Raw genomic sequence first — 22,911 nt, forward strand, 5'->3', positions numbered from 1 at the left:
TTCTCTCTCTCTCTCTCTCTCTCTCTCTCTCCTTTCTCTCTCTCTCGATATAAAGTTTCAACAGGTGGTGTTATAGTTATCCTGCATTGTCGCTCAAATCTGCTTATGTTTGTCTCTGTATCTCTCTCTCTGTCTCCTCTGTTTGGGGTGGCAGGTAGCCTAGAGGTTAGAGCATTGGGCCAGTAACTGAAGGGTTGCTGAATCAAATTCCCGAGCCGACAATGTAAAAATCTGTCGCCCTACCCCTGAACAAGGAAGTTAACCCACTGTTTCCCAGTAGGCTGTCATTGTAAATAATAATTTGTTTTTAACTGACTTGCCTAGTTGAAAAAAAATTGTAATTGGCTTTATTTGTCAGTATTATTTCCAGAAGGAGGTCAGTAGGATAGAATAATACCCCTGCAGATAGAGAGTGGGAGCGAGAGAGAAATAGAGAGACAGTTAGCGAGCGAGATCTGTTCAAATCTTTATCTTACATTTTTTTAATCCTTTCGTTAAGAGGATTTAATCAAAATCTTACTAACCCCACTTCCTTACTACACACAGTCAACCGTGGACACTCACACACACAGAGACACAAACAAACACACTATATGTGCTGTCTCACTCTCACTAATTCCACAGAGAGAATCTTTAGTTACACATCAAATGTATTTTTATACACCATGCCAAACACGATTCTGAGCCTAATTGTTTTATTTAAAAATGTGTTATAGTTTACATACAGTATACAGATATATACTGTGTATAAATATACATATATGCTGTGTATAAATATTACAATTAATTCGGAGTTGGAAAGGATTGATAGCCATCTGTGTGGTTTGAGTGACACACGCACACAGATTTGTTTTAGTGGTAGTATTGAGGAGACTATTGTGAGAGCTCAGCAGCATGGGGGGGGGGGGGGGGGGGGGGGGTTTGAGGGAGTGAAGGCGGAGTGAGTGGGTTAGCGGTTGGGAAAGGGACACATCTGTTCAGAGTGAGTGAGAGGAGAGAGCGAGAGAGAGAGTTCGAAGTCAGGGACGAAGGGTAAGGTAAGCATTGGATAAACTGCACCTTTTATCAATTTTTGTCTAACTGTCGATCATGAGAATCAACTTGTGCGAGTATGCACTGTTTTTGAGTTTGTGTGTATGCAGTAAAAAGGAATGTTGCACTTTGTTTCCAGTATTGGTGTACAGATGCATTGTAGTAGCTATTAAACATAATATATTTTTCATTTGCAGTATGATTTTTAGCTAATGTGTTTCTTTGCCATATTGTCTGACAGAGGGTGTTAGAACCATGTGTGCGTTATGAGCGCTTTAGAACGCCAACATGCACTGAACCAGATGGAGGGCCCAAGTCAAGAGTGCGTGTTTGGAACCCAGCATAATTAAAGAATCCCTTCATTAACACCCGCTGGCACTTTCATTACTCAACCACCACATGCCACCCTTCACCCATCTTACTGTACACCTCCCTCCCTCCCTTTCTTTCTTTCTTTCTGTAGCCTACCTCCTCTCTCTCCTAGTCTCCCCTTTACTCTCTCCTTTTATCCTTGAAAGGGAGACGGGGGCACCACTTGTCTTTTATTTCCCCCCTTTCTCCTTCTATCTGTCCCTTGAGAAAAGGACTGAACCCCCATTCCACTTTAATCCCATTACTTTACAACTGTCCTCCATGATCCCTCTGTCCTTTCGTCCATCCCTCCCTTTTTGCCCCCCCCCCCTTCTTTAACTAAATGACACCCGCTAATTTAATTAAACCACCACATCCTTCTCAGCCCCCCTTTACTCCCACCTCCATCCCACACACACTTTCCCTCTTTGAAATTAAATTTTATTGTACACACACTTCCATATCCTCCCTTATTTACTTTATGCAAATGTTCTTCAATCTCCTGATTAGATACTTCTTGGTTCGTCTCCTATTGAACATGCCTACATGTCCTGTCCATCTTCATCGACATTTTCATTCATCATTATTTTCAGTATGAATATAATATTGTATCTCTGCATTATATACATGTCTCAATGAGAAAGAAGTAGATTTACTCACTTTTATGCCGAGTAAAAACGAGGGTATACAGTAGAGGCGTCAGTTGGGTCGCCATACTCTAGCTAGCTGAAAACCCAAAATGTAAAATGTAAAGTAATCATTCCAATCCCGGTTAAAACCCGGTTAAAACGCAACAGCTGTTTAGGGTATTCCAAGGCTGGATTTAGGACCTCGGGGGGCAGCTGCCAGTTTGCGCCCCTTTCTCTCACTTTTAGAAAGCAGAGACCGTGCCAGCTTGCTTTGCCAGTCCGCGGTTTAGGCAGTAGGCCGATTGCTTTGAATTTAATGTCGGCATTTGAACTCGGCCGTGTAAACCTTGTTGTAATCTGATAGCCAGGGGTTAATTGTATTGGGAATTGGGAGGTGAGGGAGCCCTCCTTTTTGGTGACCTTTCGCAACCAAAAGCTATTTTATTGCTATTACAATGTTGTGATATCTTTGGGCCTAATTGATATTTAGATTAATTTGCCCAGTAGGCTAGCGCAATTTTTGGTATGAAAAACCCCCACAACTGAACAACTTGCTATTTAGAGCATTTCCCCAAAACATATGTCCTGTTTTTAGCTTCAAAGACAATAACAATTGTAGGATATAAAACATGTACATTGTCATACAGTGGCAGAATGATAATTGAGATCATGTAAATCAATAATGATTTAGTTGTAGGCCTACTTCTTCATCATCCTCTGCCTGCATCCTTAATCCCTACCTGTAGCCCACCTGCCTCTGGTATAATGCATTTCCACCTCTCACTCTATCAGTCTTGCTTGTCCATCTTGCTCAATTACAATCACATATTCTTACAGATCAATCTTACTAGCTTAACGTCATTAAATAGTGCTAAGTTATTTAGTGTGGATGTAGTTTAAAAATATATATTTTTATAATAACCACCCAGATAGTGCAATTACTGCGTAGGCAACATAATAATATCAGACAGAGTCAAGCTGGCCCATGGAAAGATGCTGCCCCTTCGTTGGCTACTATGTTGTGCAATCAATATTCTTGGAGCTGCCTTGTTGATAGAGAATGTTTCAATATTCTCCGAGACGCCTTGTTAATACAATGTCAAAATATTCGCAGAATGTTTCCCTCCTCTGGTGAATAATGTAAATAAAAAAATGAGCTGGGCGCACACATGAGGAACATTTCTGAATGCAGCGCAACGAGACAATGTTGGTGGGAGGGGCACGAGAAAATGACACTGTCATGGTACACTGCTTATGACGTGTTGACGTGGTCAGCACATGTGAATTGCCAATTTACAATTGATCCTACCATTTCTAAAGATCTGCGTGCCAGTTGTGAATTTCATATTTTGATTAACTTTTATTTAATCGTGGAAGCCCAATTGAGACCAGGGTCTTCTTTTCAATATATACGCACTGTAGGCCACCTAACTGTGACCAAAACATTTCTAACGGCCCCACAAACTAAATAATTATATACACTATACATACAAAAGTATATGGACACCCCTTCAAATTAGTGGATTCGGCTATTTCAGCCACACCCCTGGCTGACAGGTTTATAAAATCAAGCACACCGCCATGCAATCTCCATAGACAAACATTGACAGTAGAATGGTCTTACTGAAGAGCTCAGTGACTTTCAACGTGGCACTGTCATAGGATGCTACCTTTCCAACAAGTCAGTTTGTCAAATTTTGACCCTGCTAGAGCTGCCCTTGTCAACTGTAAGTGTTGTTATCGTGAAGTGGAAACGTCTAGGAGCAACAATTGCTCAGCCGCGAAGTGGTAGGCCACACAAGCTCACAGAACCGCAGAGTGCTGAAGCCCGTAAAAATCGTCTGTCCTCAGTTGCAAAACACTCACTACCAAGTTCCAAACTGCCTCTGGAAGCAAAGTCAACACATAACGGAGCTTCATAAAATGTGTTTCCATGGCCGAGCAGCAGTTTGGGAAGGCCCTTTCTGTTTCAGCATGACAATGCCCCCGTGCACAAAGCGAGATCCATACAGAAATGATTTGTCGAGATTGGTGTGGAAGAACTTGACTGGCCTGCACAGAGCCCTGACCTCAACCCAATCAAACACCTTTGGGATGAATTGGAACGATGACTGAGAGCCAGGCCTACTCGCCCAACATCAGTGCCCAACCTCACTAATGCTCTTGTGGCTGAATGGAAGCGAGTCCCCGCAGCATTGTTCCAACATCTACTGGAAAGCCTTCCCAGAAGAGTAGAGGCTGTTTTAGCCGCAAAGGGGGGACCAACTCCATATTAATGCCCACGAGCAGGAGCAGGGTCCACATACTTTTTATCATGTAGTGTATATTGATATATATACTGTATATATATCTTGAACCAACACATATATCATTTTGGGGGGGAGTGGGGGTCAAGGAGGGCGATTATTTCAGATTAAAAAAAATATATATATATATTTCACCTTTATTTAACTAGGTAGACTAGTTGAGAACAAGTTCTCATTTACAACTGCGACCTGGCCAAGATAAAGCAAAGCAGTGCGACACAAACAACAACACAGAGTTACACATGGAATTAACAAACATACAGTCAATAACACAATAGAGAAATAAAGTCTATATACAGTGTGTGCAAATGAGGTAAGATAAGAGATGTAAGGCAATAAATAGGCCATAGTGGCGAAATAATTACAATTTAGCAATGAATCACTGGAGTGATAGATGTGCAGAAGATGAATGTACAACAGTGATACTAGGGTGCAAAGGAGCAAAAAAATAAATAACAGTATGGGGAGAAGGTAGTTGGATGGGCTATTTACAGATGGGCTATGTACAGGTGCAGTGATCGGTAAGCTGCTCTGATAGCTGGTGTTTAAAGTTAGTGAGGGAGATTTGGGTCTCCGGCTTCAGTGATTTTTGCAATTTGTTCCAGTCATTGGCAACAGAGAACTGTAAGGAAAGGCGGCCAAATGAGGAATTGGCTTTGGGGGTGACCAGTGAAATATACCTGCTGGAGCGCGTGCTATGGGTGGGTGCTGCTATGGTGACCAGTGAGCTGAGATAAGGCGGGGCTTTACCTAGCAAAGACTTATAGATGACCTGGAGTCAGTGGGTTTGGCGACGAATATGAAGCGAGGGCCAGCCAACGAGAGCGTACAGGTCGCAGTGGTGGGTAGTATATGGGGCTTTGGTGACAAAACGGATGGCACTGTGATAGACTGCATCCAATTTGCTGAGTAGAGTGTTGGAAGGTATTTTGTAAATGACATCGCCGAAGTCAAGGATTGGCAGGATAGTCAGTTTTACGAGGGTATGTTCTGCAGCATGAGTGAAGGATGCTTTGTTGCAAAAAAAGATACTCTTTGAAGAGGTATGGTTTCCGGTGTTTTCAGAAGATTGGCAGGGACTCTGCTGTCCTAGCTTCAGGGGGAAGCTGGTTCCACCATGCCAGGATCGAGGAAAGCTTGGACTGGCCTGAGCGGGAGCTGCTCTCCCGTAGGGGTGAGAGGACCAAGAGACCAGAGGTGGTAGAACGGACTGCTCGGGTTGGGGTGTAGGGTTTGAGCATAGCTTGAAGATAGGCAGGGGCAGTTCTTCTTGCATGTTTGAAATATTTGTGCCATATGGTGCAAAGCCAAGCTTCGTAATCATTTAATGCCTTTAACATAAACTGTGTCAATGTTTTCTTTGGCAACAATAGCATAAAACCAACAATGTAAACCGGTGGTTTCTCCCTCCCATTCCCAGAGCGTTTGACTTGTTTCACGAGCAGTGGCAAAAAGTTCTGAGAGGTCCTGTCACGGCTTACCTTCACTCTTCACCGTCAACCCGACCATAAAGGACGGATGACACCTCATAGACCTTGACCAGTTGCATGGCTGAACTGACCGGAGGCGATAAATGTTCATTCCAACTTTGTTTCCCCGAGTTTGATTGGAATATGTGAACGCCAGCAGGATGAAGGCAGCGGCGTGGAGTTTTCTCCTCCTGTACGTGTGCGAGCGCATGCAAACCGTGTCCGTGGCCGGGGTCCAAGGCTCAGCAGTTGCCCCAACGGACACAACAGCTTCCACATGCTCTGCTCCTGTTACCCCCACGGACGACGAGACCACTGGACTGGTGGTGAGGGACAATGCAGAGGCGTATAGGTCTTTAACAAGGACGTTTTTATTACTCATGCAGAATTCATTATTTATTTCAGCAAGATGTTATTTACGATGGCCTAATGAAAATAGTCCAAGTGAATAGAGAAAATAGGGAATACCAATCCACTAGCAAAGGTAATACATCACATGCCTCTATCTGGTTTTGACTCATTTAGAGCTGCCTTGATGAGCAAGCTTAACTGGGCTCACGTGCATATGGTCATGGACCTTCACAGGATTGGTCTATTGAGTTAGACGTTTTATGTAGACACTTTGAAGAGCTGTCGAGTCAACCCCTGCTTTTTACTTATCTGATTTCCACTTAACCTGTGATTTCTCTTTACCCACTCAAAACCACCACCTCTGCTGCTCATGACGTTGTCACATTGTCACAATGAACCCACAACACGGTAGTTTACAACTGAGTCCTAACTACATGATGCTTCTCAATGCAATATTTCGGTGTCTTGTCCCAGGATTGGCTGACGAGGTATGGCTACCTCCCGCCCTCGGACTCCTCCACTGGTCAGCTACAAGCCTGGACAGCTGTCACTCATGCTGTTAGCGCCATGCAAAGGTTTGCAGGCCTAGAGGAGACAGGAGTTGCAGGTGAGAAAATAAAAAAGAGGGTTGGGGTTGGAGAAATTATGGTGATTGTATCCATCCTCTCTCTCTCTCTCTCTCTCTCTCTCTCTCTCTCAGATAAGCAGACGCTGGCTCTGATGCGAGCCCCGCGATGTTCACTGCCAGACAAAGGGGAGGAGCCCAAACCACTGGCCAATCAGCTCCAGGAGGGGCAGGGCCTGAGGAGAAAGAGGGCTGTGACAACATGGACAAGAAGGAACATCAACTGGAGGTTCCTCAGACTTCTGCTCATCATCCCTCCAACATACCCTCTTATTCATCAACTTATCCCTCAATTGTCATCCCAACAGCTCTCTCATCCTCCCTAGTAATGCTTCTCTCATTTTCTCTCTCTCTCTCTCTCTCTCTCTACCTCGCTCTCTTTCTTTCTCTCAAATAAATGTCCCTAGGTTGCGTTCATACCCCACCTCTTCCTCCCTCTCCCGCGAGACGATTCGCTCTCTGGTGTTCTACGCCCTGAGGGTGTGGGCAGAGCCAACCCCGCTGGAGTTCCACGAGGTCAGTCTCTTTCCCAAGACGTTCCTTTTTGTGATAGTTGAATACAAAGATTACCCCTCTTGCACTCTCTTTCTCCCCCCCCCCCCCCCCCCCCTCCCCCTCTGACCTGACTGCCCGTTTCTCCTGTTGCCAGGTGGGAGGCCCAGAAGGGGCGGATCTGCAGGTGGACTTCCTCCACGGTTCCCATGGTGACGGCTACCCCTTCGATGGTGCAGGAGGAGCTGTTGGCCACGCCTTCTTCCCTTCTGACCTCGCCAGAGCGGGCGGTGTACACCTAGATGCCGAGGAGGAGTGGGTGTTCCGCCAGCCAGGTGAGTGACAGCAAGAAGAGAGCTACTGGGGGTTCAAGAGCCCAATACAAACCAAACACTAGCCCCTATCCCTAGGAACTTCCTGTAGATCTGAACATTTAAAGCAAGTATTTGCATTACTGTGATAGTTCTGTGCAGACCTCTGGTAAGTTAGGTAGAATTTATGGTTCAATTTGGAAAATATTATTGACACACATTTTTTGAATATTATGGACACAGACAAGACACTACTAACATTCCCCCTAAACTGAAACTCTACACCTCCCCAGCCTCTGAGGGAACAGACTTGTTCACAGTGCTGGTGCATGAATTTGGCCACGCCCTGGGTTTGTCCCACTCGTCTGCCAGGCGCTCTGTGATGAGACCTTACTACCAGGGCCCCGTAGGAGACCCTCTAAACTACCGCCTGGGCCCCAACGACCTGGAGCACATCACCAGGCTCTACGGTCAGTCTGTGTGCTTGTGTTTATTATCACTTGTCCACTTCATGTGGGTGTGTGTCCTCCTGTTGTTGTACTGAGTGCTGAAAGGAAGGTGTTTTGACAGGTAATAGAAATCAACTCATGGTCACAGACGTTCCTCGGTTGGTTCCTGAACCTCAGCTACAGCATCGCGATGGACACGGATACCGACAACGACACAGGTACTGACACACTACAGACACAGGTACTGACAGGTTAACAAAAGTGGATAAGGGGCAGCCATTCAACCAATAACTATCTCTTCCATCTCTGCATCTCTCCTTCCCTCTCATCCTCTCTGTTGCTCTCTCCTTCTCTTTCAGCCATTCTGTAGACCGCTGCAACACTAGCTTTGATGCAGTGGCCAAGATTAGGGGAGAGACGTTCTTCTTTAAAGGTGAGTGTGGTGTAGGTAGTCTCCCTATTGGTTGGACTATTTCCCCTAGCCTCTGGTTTTAAACTACGGGCATGATCGCCCCCTGGTGGATGTACCCACAACTGCAGGACTTTGTATTGAATTCCTCTCTGTCTCACTTCACCTCACATCTCTTTATCTGTATCTGTCCTTCTCCCAATACTCCCCTGACTATCCTGCCTTATTCCTCTCTATTCCCCCCGCCCCCCTCTCTGGCAGGGCTGAGTATTTGGAGGGTCAGTACTGGGGGGCTGGTGTCGGGCCGGGGGGCCTCGGTGAGGAGGCTGTGGGGGGGTCTGCCCCCTAACCTGCCCCCCCTGCAGGCTGTGTTGGAGAGACACTCAGACCATGCCATCATATTCATCACTGGTAGGTAACCTCTGACTCCAGTCACCCCACACACTACGATGTTGGAAAATGCTGTGATATTGTGAAAAGTATAATAAGGCCATTTTCATAGTAAGAGCTGTTTGAAGAAAAATGCCTGAAATTTCTGCCTATTTTGATGGGATGAAGTTTTGGCCTGCCTGGTGACATCATCATGTGGTAAATTAGTTAATAGACCAATAAGAAAGACAGTTCCAAACCTCTCTACCAATAAAGACCTCATTTTCAGTTTTACCCTCCCCTCTACCAGACAGTCGTAGCAGAATTCTTGCTTGAGAAATAGCTTTTTGCTAGTTTTTGTTTCTTTTTGATCATTTTAATTTAAAACAATCACAGTAATTGTTACCCAGAAATGATTTGATATTGAGAAAAAAAACGCTGCATTGGACCTTTAACAACAGAGGAGAATTAGTGCTGTTCAACAGACTAAACTATGCTCTTGATTCTAGTTTCTCACCATATACTCTATGTGAATCAATTATAAACCAGACACAACCTTGAGGACACTCTTCATTGCCTCTTTCCATTTTGTTTTGTAGAGTCCCAGTTTTGGCTGTTCAATGACCTCTCTCTCCAGGAGGGCTACCCCCGCCCCCTCTCAGCTCTGAGGAAATGGGGAGAGACAGAAGGAAAGGGAGGAGGAGAGGAAGAAGAGGTGGAGCAGGGCCTGATGTGGGATCCAAAGGAAGGACCCATGTGGGGGGAGATTGGAGAGGGGGAAGCAGGAGGAAGAGAGGAAGAGGAGAGTAACACCTGGGCTGACCTTATCAGAGGAGGAGTGAATGGGATTACCACTGAGAGAGACGGTGAGTGTGCGAGGAAGAAATAGAGGGAGAAAGAGAGAGTGTATGAGAGAGAAAGTGAGTGAGAGATGAACGAGGAGAACAGACTGAGATTCTATGAGAGTGACACTATGAAAGATTATATGTGTGAGAGACACCACACGTAATGTACAATACATGTGTGAGTCTGTTTATATCAACAGACATTAAGCCCCCTCCTATACCACTTCCTCAGGCTCCGTCTACCTCTTCAAAGGAGATTCCTATTGGAAGTTCCCCTACCCAGGCTCTGCCCCGGAGGCAGGATATCCCCGATCCCTGGCCACCGATTGGTTGGACTGCCCTCACCCCTCCGCACCTGTCCTAGACGACCTATCGCTCTCTCTGCCTCCCCCTACTGGACGGCAGGAGCTCCGCGAGAGGGGGAGAGAAGAGAGGGGAGGCCAGAGGAAGGGCCTGGACAGACACAGAGACATTGACAGAGAGGGACTGGAGAACTGGCCATGCTCTTGCTTGAATGGAGCAACAGTAGGCAGCACGAGTGTGACATCGTTCATAAGTGCCCTGCTATTGACTCTCTTCCCACTGATAACCGTGTGATGTTGGGCTACGTCCCAATATTCTACGATGGCCTCCCCCCTCTCAACCCCGTCTGTCCCATGGCTACGTCCCAATAATCTACGATGGCCTCCCACCTCTCACCCCCTTCTGTCGCATGGCTACGTCCCATAACTACAATGGCCTCCTCCTTTCACCCCATTCTTGGCAAGCCAAAGGTTGTGGCTGCCGTTGTCAATGGTGCTAGGCCCTTTCTCACCTTCCTCTATGACAAAGTTTTCCATTCACCCTTACAATCCATTCCACATACCTACACTTAGGGCTGTGGTATAGGGGTTACGGGTTAGGGGAAGTTGGGTCCCTCCACACTAAAGGAGGAATGTTTGTCCTGGACATTTGGATATTTCAGCAGAATCTGTCTCTGTCTATCTGTGAAATGTATCCCTTTGCACCTTGTTGTATAAGCCAAAGCTCAATGGTTGTGTAATTATGGCCAATTTCAGGTAATGTTATCTAACGAAATAAAATAAAACATTGTCTTCAGTGTGCAGATGTCTACTTTATATTTGATACTAAAAGCAATAAGAGTAAGTCAATGTTTGGTTTATAGTTCACCGTCAAAACATGTCTCTTGGGGTGTTGCCCTATAGAGCCCCTGACCAAACCAAACAAACGATAAATAATTGATAGTTGTAGAGGTCCAATGGTTTAATCATGATGTCACTGCACCCTAGAGTTCAACCACATGTAAATTGACCTTGGGGATCAGTAGGAGCCTTGGCCCCACAGGCTGATTTGGGTAACTTCGGTATTGCGTAACATGGGGGGAAACATTCTCTTGAAACACGCCAGTCTTCCCTCAGTATACATTGAAGGTGATTCAGCTCATTGACAACCAACGCTTCCTTCTTGCTAAGACTTACTTCTCTGCAGGCTCAGTTTATCTTGATTTACACAATGTGTGTCCTCTACGTGGCCCTGCTCCTTGCTCTGTTGTCTGTGGGAACAGCAGCACAGGCCCCAGAGGATGGTGGACATCTGGTCAAACCGCTCGCACCGGAAGACCAGCATACTGTGAGTACATCACCTACAGTTGAAGTCGGAAGTTTACATACATCTCAGCCAAATACATTTAAACTCAGTTTTTCACAATTCCTGACATTTAATCCTAGTAAAAATTCCCTGTTTTAGGTCAGTTAGGATCACCACCTTATTTTAAGAATGTGAAATGTCAGAATAATAGTAGAGAGAATGTTTTATTTCAGCTTTTATTTCTTTCATCACATTCCCAGTGGGTCAGAAGATTACATACACTCAATTAGTATTTGGTAGCATTGCTTTTAAACTTGGGTCAAACGTTTCCGGTAGCCTTCCATAAGCTTCCCACAATAAGTTGGGTGATTTTGGCCCATTCCTCCTGACAGAGCTGGTGTAACTGAGTCGGGTTTGTAGGCCTCCTTGCTCGCACACACTTTTTCAGTTCTGCCAACAAATTTTCTATCGGATTGAGGTCTGGGCTTTGTGATGGCCACTCCAATACCTTGACCTTGTTGTCCTTATCTGAGGACAGCGCCCCACACCAAAATACTTTTCCAAACCAGCACAGGCATCACAAAAGTAATAAATAGCGATAAAATAAATCACTTACCTGTAAAGATCTTCCTCTGTTTGCAATCCCAAGGGTCCCAGCTACACAACAAATGGTCGCTTTGTTCGATAAAGTCCTTCTTTATATCCCAAAAATATCAGTTTAGTTGGCGGGCTTGATTCAGTAATCCACTCGTTCAACATGCATTCAAACAAATCCAAAAAGTTACCAGTAAAGTTTGTCCAAACAAGTCAAATGATGTTTCTAATTAATCCTTAGGTACTCTAATATCTAAATAAATGATGAAATTTAAGACGGAGAATAGTATGTTCAATAGGGAAGATAAATAACGAAGAGCGCGCACCTCATTCACGCGCCAACAAGACTACATTTCTAATGAGAGACACCTTGGAAAAACTAACTACTCGCTCATTTTTCAAAAAACAAGCCTGAAACCCTTTCTAAAGACTGTTGACATCTAGAGGAAGCCATAGGAACTGCAATCTGGGAGCTGTTTATTTATATATCCCATAGACATGCATTGAAATGGACTGTGACCCCCAAAAAACATTTTCCAGATGGATTTTCTTTGGGTTTTTGCCTGCCATATCAGTTCTGTTATACTCACAGACATTATTTTAACAGTTTTAGAAACTTCAGAGTGTTTTCTATACAATGCTACCAATGCTTATATGCATATCCTAGCTTCTGGGCCTGAGTAACAGGCAGTTTACTTTGGGCACGTCATTCATCCGAACTTCCGAACACTGCCCCCTAGCCCTAAGATGTGTCCTTAAGCCATTTTGCCACAACTTGGGAAGTATGCTTGGGGTCATTGTTCATTTGGAAGACCCATTTGCGACCAGGCTTTAACTACCTGACTGATGTCTTGAGATGTTGCTTCAATATATCCACATAATTTTCCTTCCTCGTGACGCCATCAATTTTGTGAAGTGCACCAGTCCCTCCTGCAGCAAAGCACACCCACAACAGGATGCTGCCACCCCTATGCTTCGCGGTTGGGATGGTGTTCTTCGGCTTGCAAGCTTCCCCCTCCTTTTTCCTCCAAACATAACAATGGTCGTTATGGGCAAACAGCTCTATTTGTGTTTCATCAGACCAGAGGGCATTTCTCCAAAAAGTACGATCTTTGTCCCCATGTGCAGTTGCAAACCGTAGTCTGGCTTTTTGATGGCGGTTTTTGAGCAGTGGCTTCTTCCTTGCTGAGCAGCCTTTCAGGTTATGTCGATATAGGACTCGTTTTACTGTGGATATAGATACTTTTGCATCTGTTTCCAGCATCTTCACAAGGTCATTTGCTGTTGTTCTGGGATTGATTTGCACTTTTCGCACCAAAGTACATTCATCTCTAGGAGACAGAACGAGTCTCCTTCCTGAGCGGTATGACGGCTGCGTGGCCCCATAGTACACGGTCCTATTTTTTCTGAGGCCTTGGCTGATTTCTTTTGATTTTCCCATGATGTCAAGGAAAGAGGCACTGAGTTTGAAGGTAGGTCTTAAAATACATCCACGGGTACACCTCCAATTGACTCAAATGATGTCAATTAACCTATCGGAAACTTCTGAAGCCATGAAATCCTTTTCGGAATTTTCCAAGCTGTTTAAAGGCACAGTCAACTTAGTGTATGTAAACTTCTGACCCAATGGAATTGTGATACAGTGAATTATTAGTGAAATAATCTGTCTGTAAACAATTGTTGGAAAAATGACTTGTGTCATGTACAAAGTAGATGTCCTAACTGACTTGCCAAAACTATAGTTTAACAAGAAATTTGTGGAGTGATTAAATTAGTTTTAATGACTCCAACCTCAGTGTATGTTAACTTCCGACTTCAACTGTATATCTATAAAGTGGGCCTAAGCCATAGTGGTGTTGTGGTATGTTAGAAATAGTGATGATTTCCAATTTGTAAACTGAATCTAAAGGAGTTTCAAAGGCATTTGACTCCAACTTATAGACCCGTGTTTATAGGCAGAATACAACCTCTGCCCTCAGGCACTATGCTCACCACACAAATAGAAATGTATGAAATTAAATGACAGACCAATACATTTCACCACAGATCTTCGGGAAGTGGGTCTTCATCAAGGGTTTCCTGGACCATGAGATGTTCAATGCGATACTGAGAAAGACCAACAGCTCCTGGATTTAATTATTTCCCAGTTCCCACAACAAGATAGTCCTTCTCCTCCAGGGAGACTTGATGTAAGTTTATAGTAACTCTCTATAGCTTTGTTTCCAATCCCTTGTGTAATGTATTGTTAGACACAGTGGCTATGTGAAGAGACATACAGCTCTCAGATAAGCCTATTAAAGTGTGGCTATCTAATGATCATCTAATTTCCTCTGACAACGATGGAAAACTCCTCTGTCAACATCCTATACCAGATTTCAGATAGAAAAGATGCTGTTAAATTACTCCGAGAGTTGCTGTGTGTTTTCTTACATAGAGAATAATGTGACTTCCGCGGGACATTTACTGCAAACCTATCCTGACTGTCTCGCTATGCACAGCAGGAACACCATGGTCGGAGTGCATATCTGATCTCTCTATTTCTTTGGTAGGTGTGTGTGCACACATGTGCTATTGAGACGTCTCGAATGGCCAAATATTACCCAAAGATTTACCCAAAAGCTTTTGAAAACCAGGAACCCAAGTCAATCAAGTCATGGAATCAACTAGTTTATTTTCCTCTTTCCAGGGAAGCCCAGGACACTGCCAGAGTCAGAGCTGAAGCATTTCTGGAAAGCAGCAGAATGCCTCCAGTATCCTCCGCCTGCACAGTATTCATTATTTCCCCTAACCCTACTCTACTCAACAAAAGGGACACCAGGCAACATTTAGTATTGATTTAGAATGTTGTAATTTAACAGACTAGAATAGATCTCTATTGGCTGAGTCCTTGTGTGTTTAGAACCTTGTTAAAGTTTTCACTAACATCTCCTCTCTTCTCTCTGCAGAGTTTGCGCTGAGATAAAAGAGAGCTTGCGCATTGCTGAATCTCAATATATAACATGGTTCACAGTAACATGGCTACTGATGATGAAATGGTTGCATTAATAAAATCATTTGGACTAATTAAAAGTTTGTGCTTCCTGACAATCCTCAGTCAGTCAGTCAGTCAGTCAGTCAGTCAGTCAGTCAGTCAGTCAGTCAGTCAGTCAGTCAGACAGACAGACAGACAGACAGACAGACAGACAGACAGACAGACAGACAGACAGACAGACAGACAGACAGACAGACAGACAGACAGACAGACAGACAGACAGACAGACAGACAGACAGACAGACAGACAGACAGACAGACAGACAGACAGACAGACAGACAGACAGACAGACAGACAGACAGACAGACAGACAGACAGACAGACAGACAGACAGACAGACAGACAGACAGACAGACAGACAGACAGACAGACAGACAGACAGACAGACAGACAGACAGACAGACAGACAGACAGACAGACAGACAGACAGACAGACAGACAGACAGACAGACAGACAGACAGACAGACAGACAGACAGACAGACAGACAGACAGACAGACAGACAGACAGACAGACAGACAGACAGACAGACAGACAGACAGACAGACAGACAGACAGACAGACAGACAGACAGACAGACAGACAGACAGACAGACAGACAGACAGACAGACAGACAGACAGACAGACAGACAGACAGACAGACAGACAGACAGACAGACAGACAGACAGACAGACAGACAGACAGACAGACAGACAGACAGACAGACAGACAGACAGACAGACAGACAGACAGACAGACAGACAGACAGACAGACAGACAGACAGACAGACAGACAGACAGACAGACAGACAGACAGACAGACAGACAGACAGACAGACAGACAGACAGACAGACAGACAGACAGACAGACAGACAGACAGACAGACAGACAGACAGACAGACAGACAGACAGACAGACAGACAGACAGACAGACAGACAGAACAGACAGACAGACAGACAGACAGACAGACAGACAGACAGACAGACAGACAGACAGACAGACAGACAGACAGACAGACAGACAGACAGACAGACAGACAGACAGACGACAGACAGACAGACAGACAGACAGACAGACAGACAGACAGACAGACAGACAGACAGACAGACAGACAGACAGACAGACAGACAGACAGACAGACAGACAGACAGACAGACATGGGATTCACATTAAGGCCAAACACAAAGCTACATTTCCATGCATAACCTTGTACTATGGTCCATTACCAAAAACCAAACACATAGAAGACAGCTGCTCTAGGATTAAATAAACACAAAATGCATTAATCATTATCAAAGCTACCAAAGCATTTCTGAGTTCCTGAACACTGTCACGTCACCCATGGTGGAATCCATAGCCCCAGGATCAACTCTATTCAACTTAAAGGGGAATAACGGAACATTTCAAAAATGTGTCTATGTTCCCAAACCTGTCTGACTCGTTGTTGGACTTTCTGTCAAAGTGCATACCTGTCTCATTCAGGGAGAGCGAGGTAGAGCTAGAGCGCGAGCTACAGTATGTCACAGAGTTATCCAGCCCCTCACTCACTGCAGCGCTAGATAGAACTTTGTGGAAAAAGGAAATCTATGAAGAATATCAACATTCTGTCACAGTAGGGGCAGACTGGGACAAGAATTCGGCATTGGCATTTTATCCACACCAGCCCAGATTACTGCGTGTGCCACCAACAGTGGAGGCTGCTGAGGGGAGAACGGCTCATAATAATAATGGCCGGCGCGGCGCAAATGGAATGGCATCAAACACATGGAAACCATGTCCTAAAAAAAACGTGGCAGTTGTAGGCTCCTACCCATGAAACCTATAGGCCTATGCCCTCGCAATGGCCGGTGCGCATATATCACGCACGCCGCGCCATATCTCAAAATAGTTGCTATTAAGCTGAATATTGAGAGTTGAGAAATAAAAATGATACCTACAGAAAGCGCAAGTTTGAAGTTTTATTTATGTACAGGATACACATGGTATACACTGTCTAACGACATGCTTCCTTGCAGGTTACTACTCGACAACGCAACAACAATAAGCAATAAGAAAATATAAGAACATGAACATAAAGAAAATGGCTCAATAGAATAGAACAAATATTTTAGCATAAGTATAATACAGGAAGGCACTATTTATAGTCCAATATTTACACCTGTATTAGAGAAAGGGGGATTGAAGAGCAAGTTTTTAAATCGTGCGGTATTAGCAATACTAAATATGGGTGTGGTAGCAGCAATTGTGATGTGTGTGTAGCTACAATGTGTGTGTGTGTGTGTGTGTGTGTGTGTGTGTGTGTGTGTGTGTGTGTGTGTGTGTGTGTGTGTGTGTGTGTGTGTGTGTGTGTGTGTGTGTGTGTGTGTGTGCGCGTGAGTGGGCGAGTACATGTGAACTACGGTGTGGAGAGTCAGTTCAAGTGGTCAGTAGTCTGATGGCTTGTAGATACCAACAGGTTCAGAAACAGTTTCTATCAGAACTCATGCTCCTATATCATCTGCCCTACTCTCTTCGACAGGGACAAGGGGACGAAGCTTTGAAAGGTGTATTTTTCCCAAATTTGCATGTTTAAATATGAATTGTTTTTCTTCTCACGAGCACATTGGGGAGAGAAGAGTGTCTTGCTTATTACAGCAGTAGGCTCCAGTGAAACAGGCACAGGGGCAGGGCACTCACTTTCATTACAGGAATCAAAAAGATAGTACACTGTTTGACCAAATCATGGTTTTAGCCACCCCAAAAAAATCGGAAGTTTTGAGTGAGGTGACAACGCAGAATGTGTTCTTTCAATGTTTATAGTCACCCTTTCAGTTTCATACGATCCATGATCTTGGCTGTCTAACTGAAGACAGAGTCGGATTGGGTGTCATTGCTGATTTCGACCCCCTCTCTGTCTCCTTCCCTCTCTCTCTACCACACCTGCTGTCTCGACCTCTGAATGCTCGACTATGAAAAGCCAACTGACATTTACTCATGAGGCAATGACCTGTTGCACACTCTACAACCACTGTGATTATTATTTATTATTATTCATCTATGAACGTTTGGACATGTTGAAGAACGATCTGGCCTTAATGGCCATGTACTCTTATAGTCAGCACCCAGCACATCCAGAGGAGGACGGGCCACCCCTCATTGCCTGGTTCCTCTCTAGGTTTCTTCCTAGGTTCCTGCCTTTCTAGGGAGTTTTTCCTAGCCACCGTGCTTCTACATCTGCATTGCTTGCTGTTTGGGGTTTTAGGCTGGGTTTATGTATAAGCACTTTGTGACATCTGCTGATGTAAAAAGGGCTTTATAAATACATTTGGGGCCAACCGTTGCCCACTGATCAGCTAAAGGCTCATTATAGATTAGAAAAACACAGAAATTGCGCACAAATCTGAACAGCCACCGGCCATGTCATGTCACTATTTCATTATTTTTCAACCAGCCCATCCAAGTAAAAATGGTCCACCCCATCTGGCATTTGCCAGAATTGCCAGATGGCCAATCCACCTGTATCACAGCAAAAATACTACATTTATGAAGTCCAAGCGATTGTGAGATATGGCATATATATATACATACATTTGTGGTAAATTTGAGTTGTGGGTTCACCATTTACCTGAGATCTCTGCCAAGCAAGGAGGAAAGAGGCTGACCTAATCCTGCCATCCACTTTTATCTTGCAACACAATTGGACATAATTTCACCTGCCCATCAACACTGTCCATCTTCCCTCCCTGACTGTAGGCTACATCCCTCATTGAAAACAAAATCATAAAACAAAAAATAGAAATGTTTAAAAATACATCCCTCGTTGCATGGTGTGATCAGACATTACGGCTAAATATATCCACTAAAATGTGAGGGAAAGACTAGTAAATGCAACATAACGGCCACTTCATTGGATGACAGATATGGGCTAAAATATAAATTTATGTAACAAATGTTTAATTAGATTGTAACTTGGCTACAGTAGCCAGCTGACAGCGATGTCACGCCCTGATCTGTTTCACCTGTCCTTGTGATTGTCTCCACCCCCTCCAGGTGTCACTTATTATCCCTGGTGTATTTATCCCTGTGTTTCCTGTCTCTCTGTGCCAGTTCGTCTTGTTTGTCAAGTCAACCAGCGTTTTGTGTCTCAGCGCCTGCTTTTTCCAGTCTCTCTTTTCTCACCCCCCTGGGTTTGACCCTTGCCTGTCCTGACCACTCCACCTGCCCCTGACCTCGAGCCTGCCTATCGTCTTGCGCCGTTTGGACTCTGACCTGGTTTATGAACTCTCGCCTGTACCCGACCTGCCTTTTGCCTACCCCTTTTGTTATAATAAATATCGGAGCTCAACCATCTGTCTGCATTTGGGTCTCGCCTTGTGCCCTTATAAGCGAACTAAAAAGTTGCGGGTACTGATGGACACATCTATCGAAATGCGATTTATGCTCACTGTCCACATTTTCATTGGGGTAGATCAAATATGCTATTATTACATTTATTATTAGCCTATATTTACATTTTCAAATTGGTAGAATAATGACAATCATTTACCAAATTTGGTTTGCAAGCCAGGGCCAAACTCTCTTTCTCGAGTGAGCAAGAGAATGTGATAATGTGCATCAAATACCCTACTCCTTGAAAGTCATGTATTGATTAATGATAACGGCAATCAACAGCCATATCATGGGAATAGGCTACGCGAAAGTTTAGAAAGACAGAAGGCTGACACCTGGAATGATTTGATTTGGATGGATGGTTGACATGACAAAGGTAGGTGGATATTTAAGCGATATGGCACGAGGGGGTGTGGTATATGGCCAATATACCATGGCTAAGGGGTGAACTCATGCATGACGCATCGCGGAGTGCCTGGACACAACCCTTAGCCGTGGTATATTGGCCATATACTACAAACCCCAAAGGTGACTTATTGCTATTATAAACTGGTTGCCAACGTATTTAGAGCAGTAAAAATAAATGTATTATCATACCGTGGTATAAGATCTGATATATGATGGCTGCCAGCCAATCAGAATTCAGGGCTCAAACCACACAGTTTATAATTAAGCAATAAGGCCCGAGGATGTGTGTTATATGGCCAATATACCACGGCTAAGGATGACACAAGCGACTGGTTTCCAACGTAATTAGAACAGTGAAAATAAATGTTGTCATACCCGTGGTATACGGTCTCATATACCACGGATGTCAGCCAATCAGCATTCAGGGCTCGAAACACCGAGTTTATCATTTCTTATAAAATATGGGTGAAACTTTGCTTCGGTATACAGTTCTCGAGCTCGTTATTTGTGTTGCTTCGCGCATCGTACTCGAGCCAGGGTGGACTCGCGCCAGGTAAAAACCTTAGCCTAATGCGCAATATATTCGAAAATGCAAACAAAATACACCAGCGACATCATTTAGGAAATTAAGGTTGTGAACACAGTTTTGAACATCAGATCGACAATTATATTCTAGTGTATTAGTGTGGCTACGATGCCATCATTAGAGCACAGCGTGATCTGCTTGGTTTCCAGAGCATGGAAAGAGAGAAATGAAATAGGCTACTGCCGAGGTCTGATGATGCGTCTGTGACAATAGTAAAAGTTGTGTGTTGTGTTGGGGGATGCGCTCAAGTCTGTGGTAGACAAGTTTGAAACCTTCCGGTGTGTTGTGTTTATGAGGAGCCTCCTCGTGTGTGTTGTTGCATGAGCTGGCTGCTGTCTCCTCTATAAGCAGAGATCTCAGAAAAGGTAAAACTGTGAAACCGCGACCAAATATATCACAAAATGTATTAGCTATATCTCACAATGGGGTGTATTTGCTGTGTCAGAATGTTTCTATATTTCGTACATTTGCATTATTCAACAAAGTTCTATGTGGGGGACCTCGTAACCCTGTGACATACTGTAGCTCGCTCTCCCTGCGTGAGAGGTGCGCACTTTGACAGACAGTCCAAGTCAGAGGGGTTTAGGAACATAGACACAGTTTAGAAATGTGCCGTTATTCCCCTTTAAAGGCACTACCCTGGTCAAAGGTAGTGCTCTATATAGGGAATAGTGCCATTTCGTACGCAACCCGGATCACCCTGGAACACACTCAGGACAAAGTCAAACCACAGGCTGTAGCTATATTAGAGGGTGGTTCTGTGGCTACGATAAGGTTCCAGTTTCCACCATGTGTGTTGTGTACTACTACGGTGTGGCTCTCCTGGCTCTGCTGGCAGTGAGCAGGGTGACCGCGGCACCGACGACTGAGCCACCGACTGAGGAAGACTGTGGTAAAATGGTCAAACCACTCCCTGCCGACAAGCTCAACACGGTGGGTGTCAGACCTATACTTTTTTTTAAGGAGTGGGAATTGATATTTTCTGATTTGATTGAATGCATACTGAGAAAGGATGGAAGGGGAAAGAGAGGTTGTGTCAAAGGGCAGTAGGAGAGATTCATATCTATGCTGACACTGAAGACATGGATCCCAGAGGCTGTAGCATCACCACTAGACTACCCATGACTCTTGCCTTCACCTTGATCTTGCATATTGTATATAGTCTTTGGTAACACTTTACTTAAAGCTGGCAGTTATGATGCTGTATTAGTTATTATAAAAATCTATGAGACGTTATGTGTTTATATCAGGCTTATAATATGTAATGTCTATGTAGCAAGTTCTCAACTGAAAAAGTGAATGCCAGTGTAATGTATGTTTCCCTACAGGTCTTTGGTGAATGGATTCTCATCGAGGCGTTTTCAGATGATGAAGGTTATGCCGAAAAACTGAAAATGGGAAAAAGCTCCAAGGTGGAACTACGAGCAACATCAAGCGACAAGAGTGTGCTTTTCAAACAGGGAAACATGATGTGAGTGGCTCCTTACTCTACTGCTTTGTCATAGGTTTGATGAACACATCTGGACCACTGACAGTTATGAGACATGAGGCAATCTCTGAATCTAATAGGACATATCCTCTTATCTTTCAGTGATGACACCTGTGTTAATTACTCCATAATGAATATGTCCATTGTAGAGAACACCATACAGCAGTTAAGTAAGTCAGATCCGTACCTTTCCCTTTCAAGTGTTAGTGGTGTGTGAGAGCTGAAATACTATACTGTAGCTAAATATGTAGCTATCCCAGACCAGAAGTGGTTAACAGGCTGCTTCAATTCATCCTAAACTAATGGCAGATTTAAAATAGAAATGATGCTGAGAGTTACTGTGTTTTGTTGTTTTTTTACATATAGAGGATAATGGAATTTCCAAGGCTCACTTCCTGCAAGCCTGCCCTGACTGTCTCGTCATGCACTTCAGTAACACCATTACCGTAGCAGGAGTGCCCATCCGAATGGTCCGATCTTTCTATATCTTTGGTAGGTGTGTGTGTGTGCTTTTGAGTAGGTGGTTGTGTAGGTAAAGTGGGAGTGGGGTGTTTGTAGGTGTCTATCTTTGTCAGAATTTACCTGATTGCTGTGTTTAAAAAGCCATTTTATTTTCCCTTTTCCAGGAAAGACTGGCAAACTGCATGAATCAGAGCTAGAGCCAATCAGAAAACAAGCCGAGTGCCTCAAGTTCCCTCAACCTGCACAGTTCATCTATGATGGCGTTGCAGGTACAATGTCTACAGATGAAATAACATCGCAACATTGACATTGTGATCCAAATCTAAATCTTTCTTTCCTTCATCGTCTTCTCTCTGCAGAGTTTTGCCCCGAGACAAAGAAGAATGAGACCAAATAAAACTAAGAGCTGGAATATGGAAAACTGGAGCTATAATCATGTTCACAGGAGATATTGTTAGGAGAGACATAAAACTGACTGAAATATTTTGCTAGTTTTCATTTAATTTTTTACTATTAATGGTGAAATCTGCACTGTTATGGGTTGTGTCTCACTCACTCAGACTCAAACATTAGTATAACTGCCTGTCACTCATTTGACACAAGATCTAGCAGAAAATCAGCCTGTTTGTATGAAGCCTGTGTTTCTCACCATCTTTCATTCATAACCTATTGACATGTCTATGTTGTCTGTAGTACCTCGTTATATCAAATCAATTGTGTAGAAAAAGTAACCACACTGGAATAAAAAACAGCTGTTCCAAAAA

The 22,911-nt window shown here is 44.1% G+C and overlaps 2 protein-coding genes and 1 long non-coding RNA gene across 5 annotated transcripts; all 3 read left to right on the forward strand.

Moving 5' to 3' along the window:
* The first annotated feature begins 959 nt into the window (after positions 1–959).
* Positions 960–10,736, forward strand: LOC109906012 (matrix metalloproteinase-17-like). 2 transcript variants are annotated; one of them, XM_020503651.2, is made up of 12 exons: positions 987–1,037; positions 5,739–6,113; positions 6,613–6,745; positions 6,839–6,992; positions 7,171–7,279; positions 7,413–7,590; positions 7,860–8,036; positions 8,137–8,233; positions 8,375–8,448; positions 8,686–8,835; positions 9,393–9,659; positions 9,871–10,736. In XM_020503651.2, exons 2-12 carry the CDS (start codon positions 5,949–5,951, stop codon positions 10,233–10,235), a joined length of 1,869 nt encoding a protein of 622 aa, XP_020359240.1. In that variant the 5' UTR covers positions 987–1,037; positions 5,739–5,948; the 3' UTR covers positions 10,236–10,736. The 2 variants fall into 2 exon arrangements, with proteins under 2 accessions (XP_031645973.1, XP_020359240.1); XM_031790113.1 differs by lacking the exon at positions 5,739–6,113 and having other exon boundaries at positions 960–1,037.
* Positions 10,737–10,994: 258 nt separating this feature from the next.
* LOC109906013 (uncharacterized) lies at positions 10,995–14,888 on the forward strand. 2 transcript variants are annotated; one of them, XR_004203037.1, is made up of 4 exons: positions 10,995–11,267; positions 13,866–14,008; positions 14,254–14,364; positions 14,506–14,888. It is a non-coding gene; the product is annotated as an uncharacterized LOC109906013 (long non-coding RNA). The 2 variants fall into 2 exon arrangements; XR_002257351.2 differs by lacking the exon at positions 10,995–11,267 and adding an exon at positions 12,939–13,291.
* A 5,048-nt stretch (positions 14,889–19,936) lies between these two features.
* LOC109905180 (saxitoxin and tetrodotoxin-binding protein 1) lies at positions 19,937–22,911 on the forward strand. The gene is made up of 6 exons (XM_020502409.2): positions 19,937–21,129; positions 21,525–21,667; positions 21,788–21,855; positions 22,052–22,177; positions 22,312–22,416; positions 22,507–22,911. The coding sequence occupies exons 1-6, from the start codon at positions 20,986–20,988 to the stop codon at positions 22,542–22,544; spliced, it is 624 nt and encodes a 207-aa protein (XP_020357998.1). The 5' UTR covers positions 19,937–20,985; the 3' UTR covers positions 22,545–22,911.

This window comes from Oncorhynchus kisutch, linkage group LG15 (assembly GCF_002021735.2).
Source record: "Oncorhynchus kisutch isolate 150728-3 linkage group LG15, Okis_V2, whole genome shotgun sequence".
NCBI lineage: Eukaryota > Metazoa > Chordata > Actinopteri > Salmoniformes > Salmonidae > Oncorhynchus > Oncorhynchus kisutch.

What these genes read in the sequence shown, in the direction of transcription:
- LOC109906012 (XM_020503651.2), top strand. Translation starts at nt 5,949, where the DNA reads ATGAAGGCAGCGGCGTGGAGTTTTCTCCTCCTGTACGTGTGCGAGCGC. An exon ending in GCACATCACCAGGCTCTACG is followed by an intron (nt 8,037 to 8,136) that starts GTCAGTCTGTGT and finishes GTGTTTTGACAG; the next exon opens with GTAATAGAAATCAACTCATG. An exon ending in GGATACCGACAACGACACAG is followed by an intron (nt 8,234 to 8,374) that starts GTACTGACACAC and finishes CTTCTCTTTCAG; the next exon opens with CCATTCTGTAGACCGCTGCA.
- LOC109905180 (XM_020502409.2), top strand. Translation starts at nt 20,986, where the DNA reads ATGTGTGTTGTGTACTACTACGGTGTGGCTCTCCTGGCTCTGCTGGCA. An exon ending in TTCAAACAGGGAAACATGAT is followed by an intron (nt 21,668 to 21,787) that starts GTGAGTGGCTCC and finishes CTTATCTTTCAG; the next exon opens with TGATGACACCTGTGTTAATT. An exon ending in CATCTATGATGGCGTTGCAG is followed by an intron (nt 22,417 to 22,506) that starts GTACAATGTCTA and finishes TTCTCTCTGCAG; the next exon opens with AGTTTTGCCCCGAGACAAAG.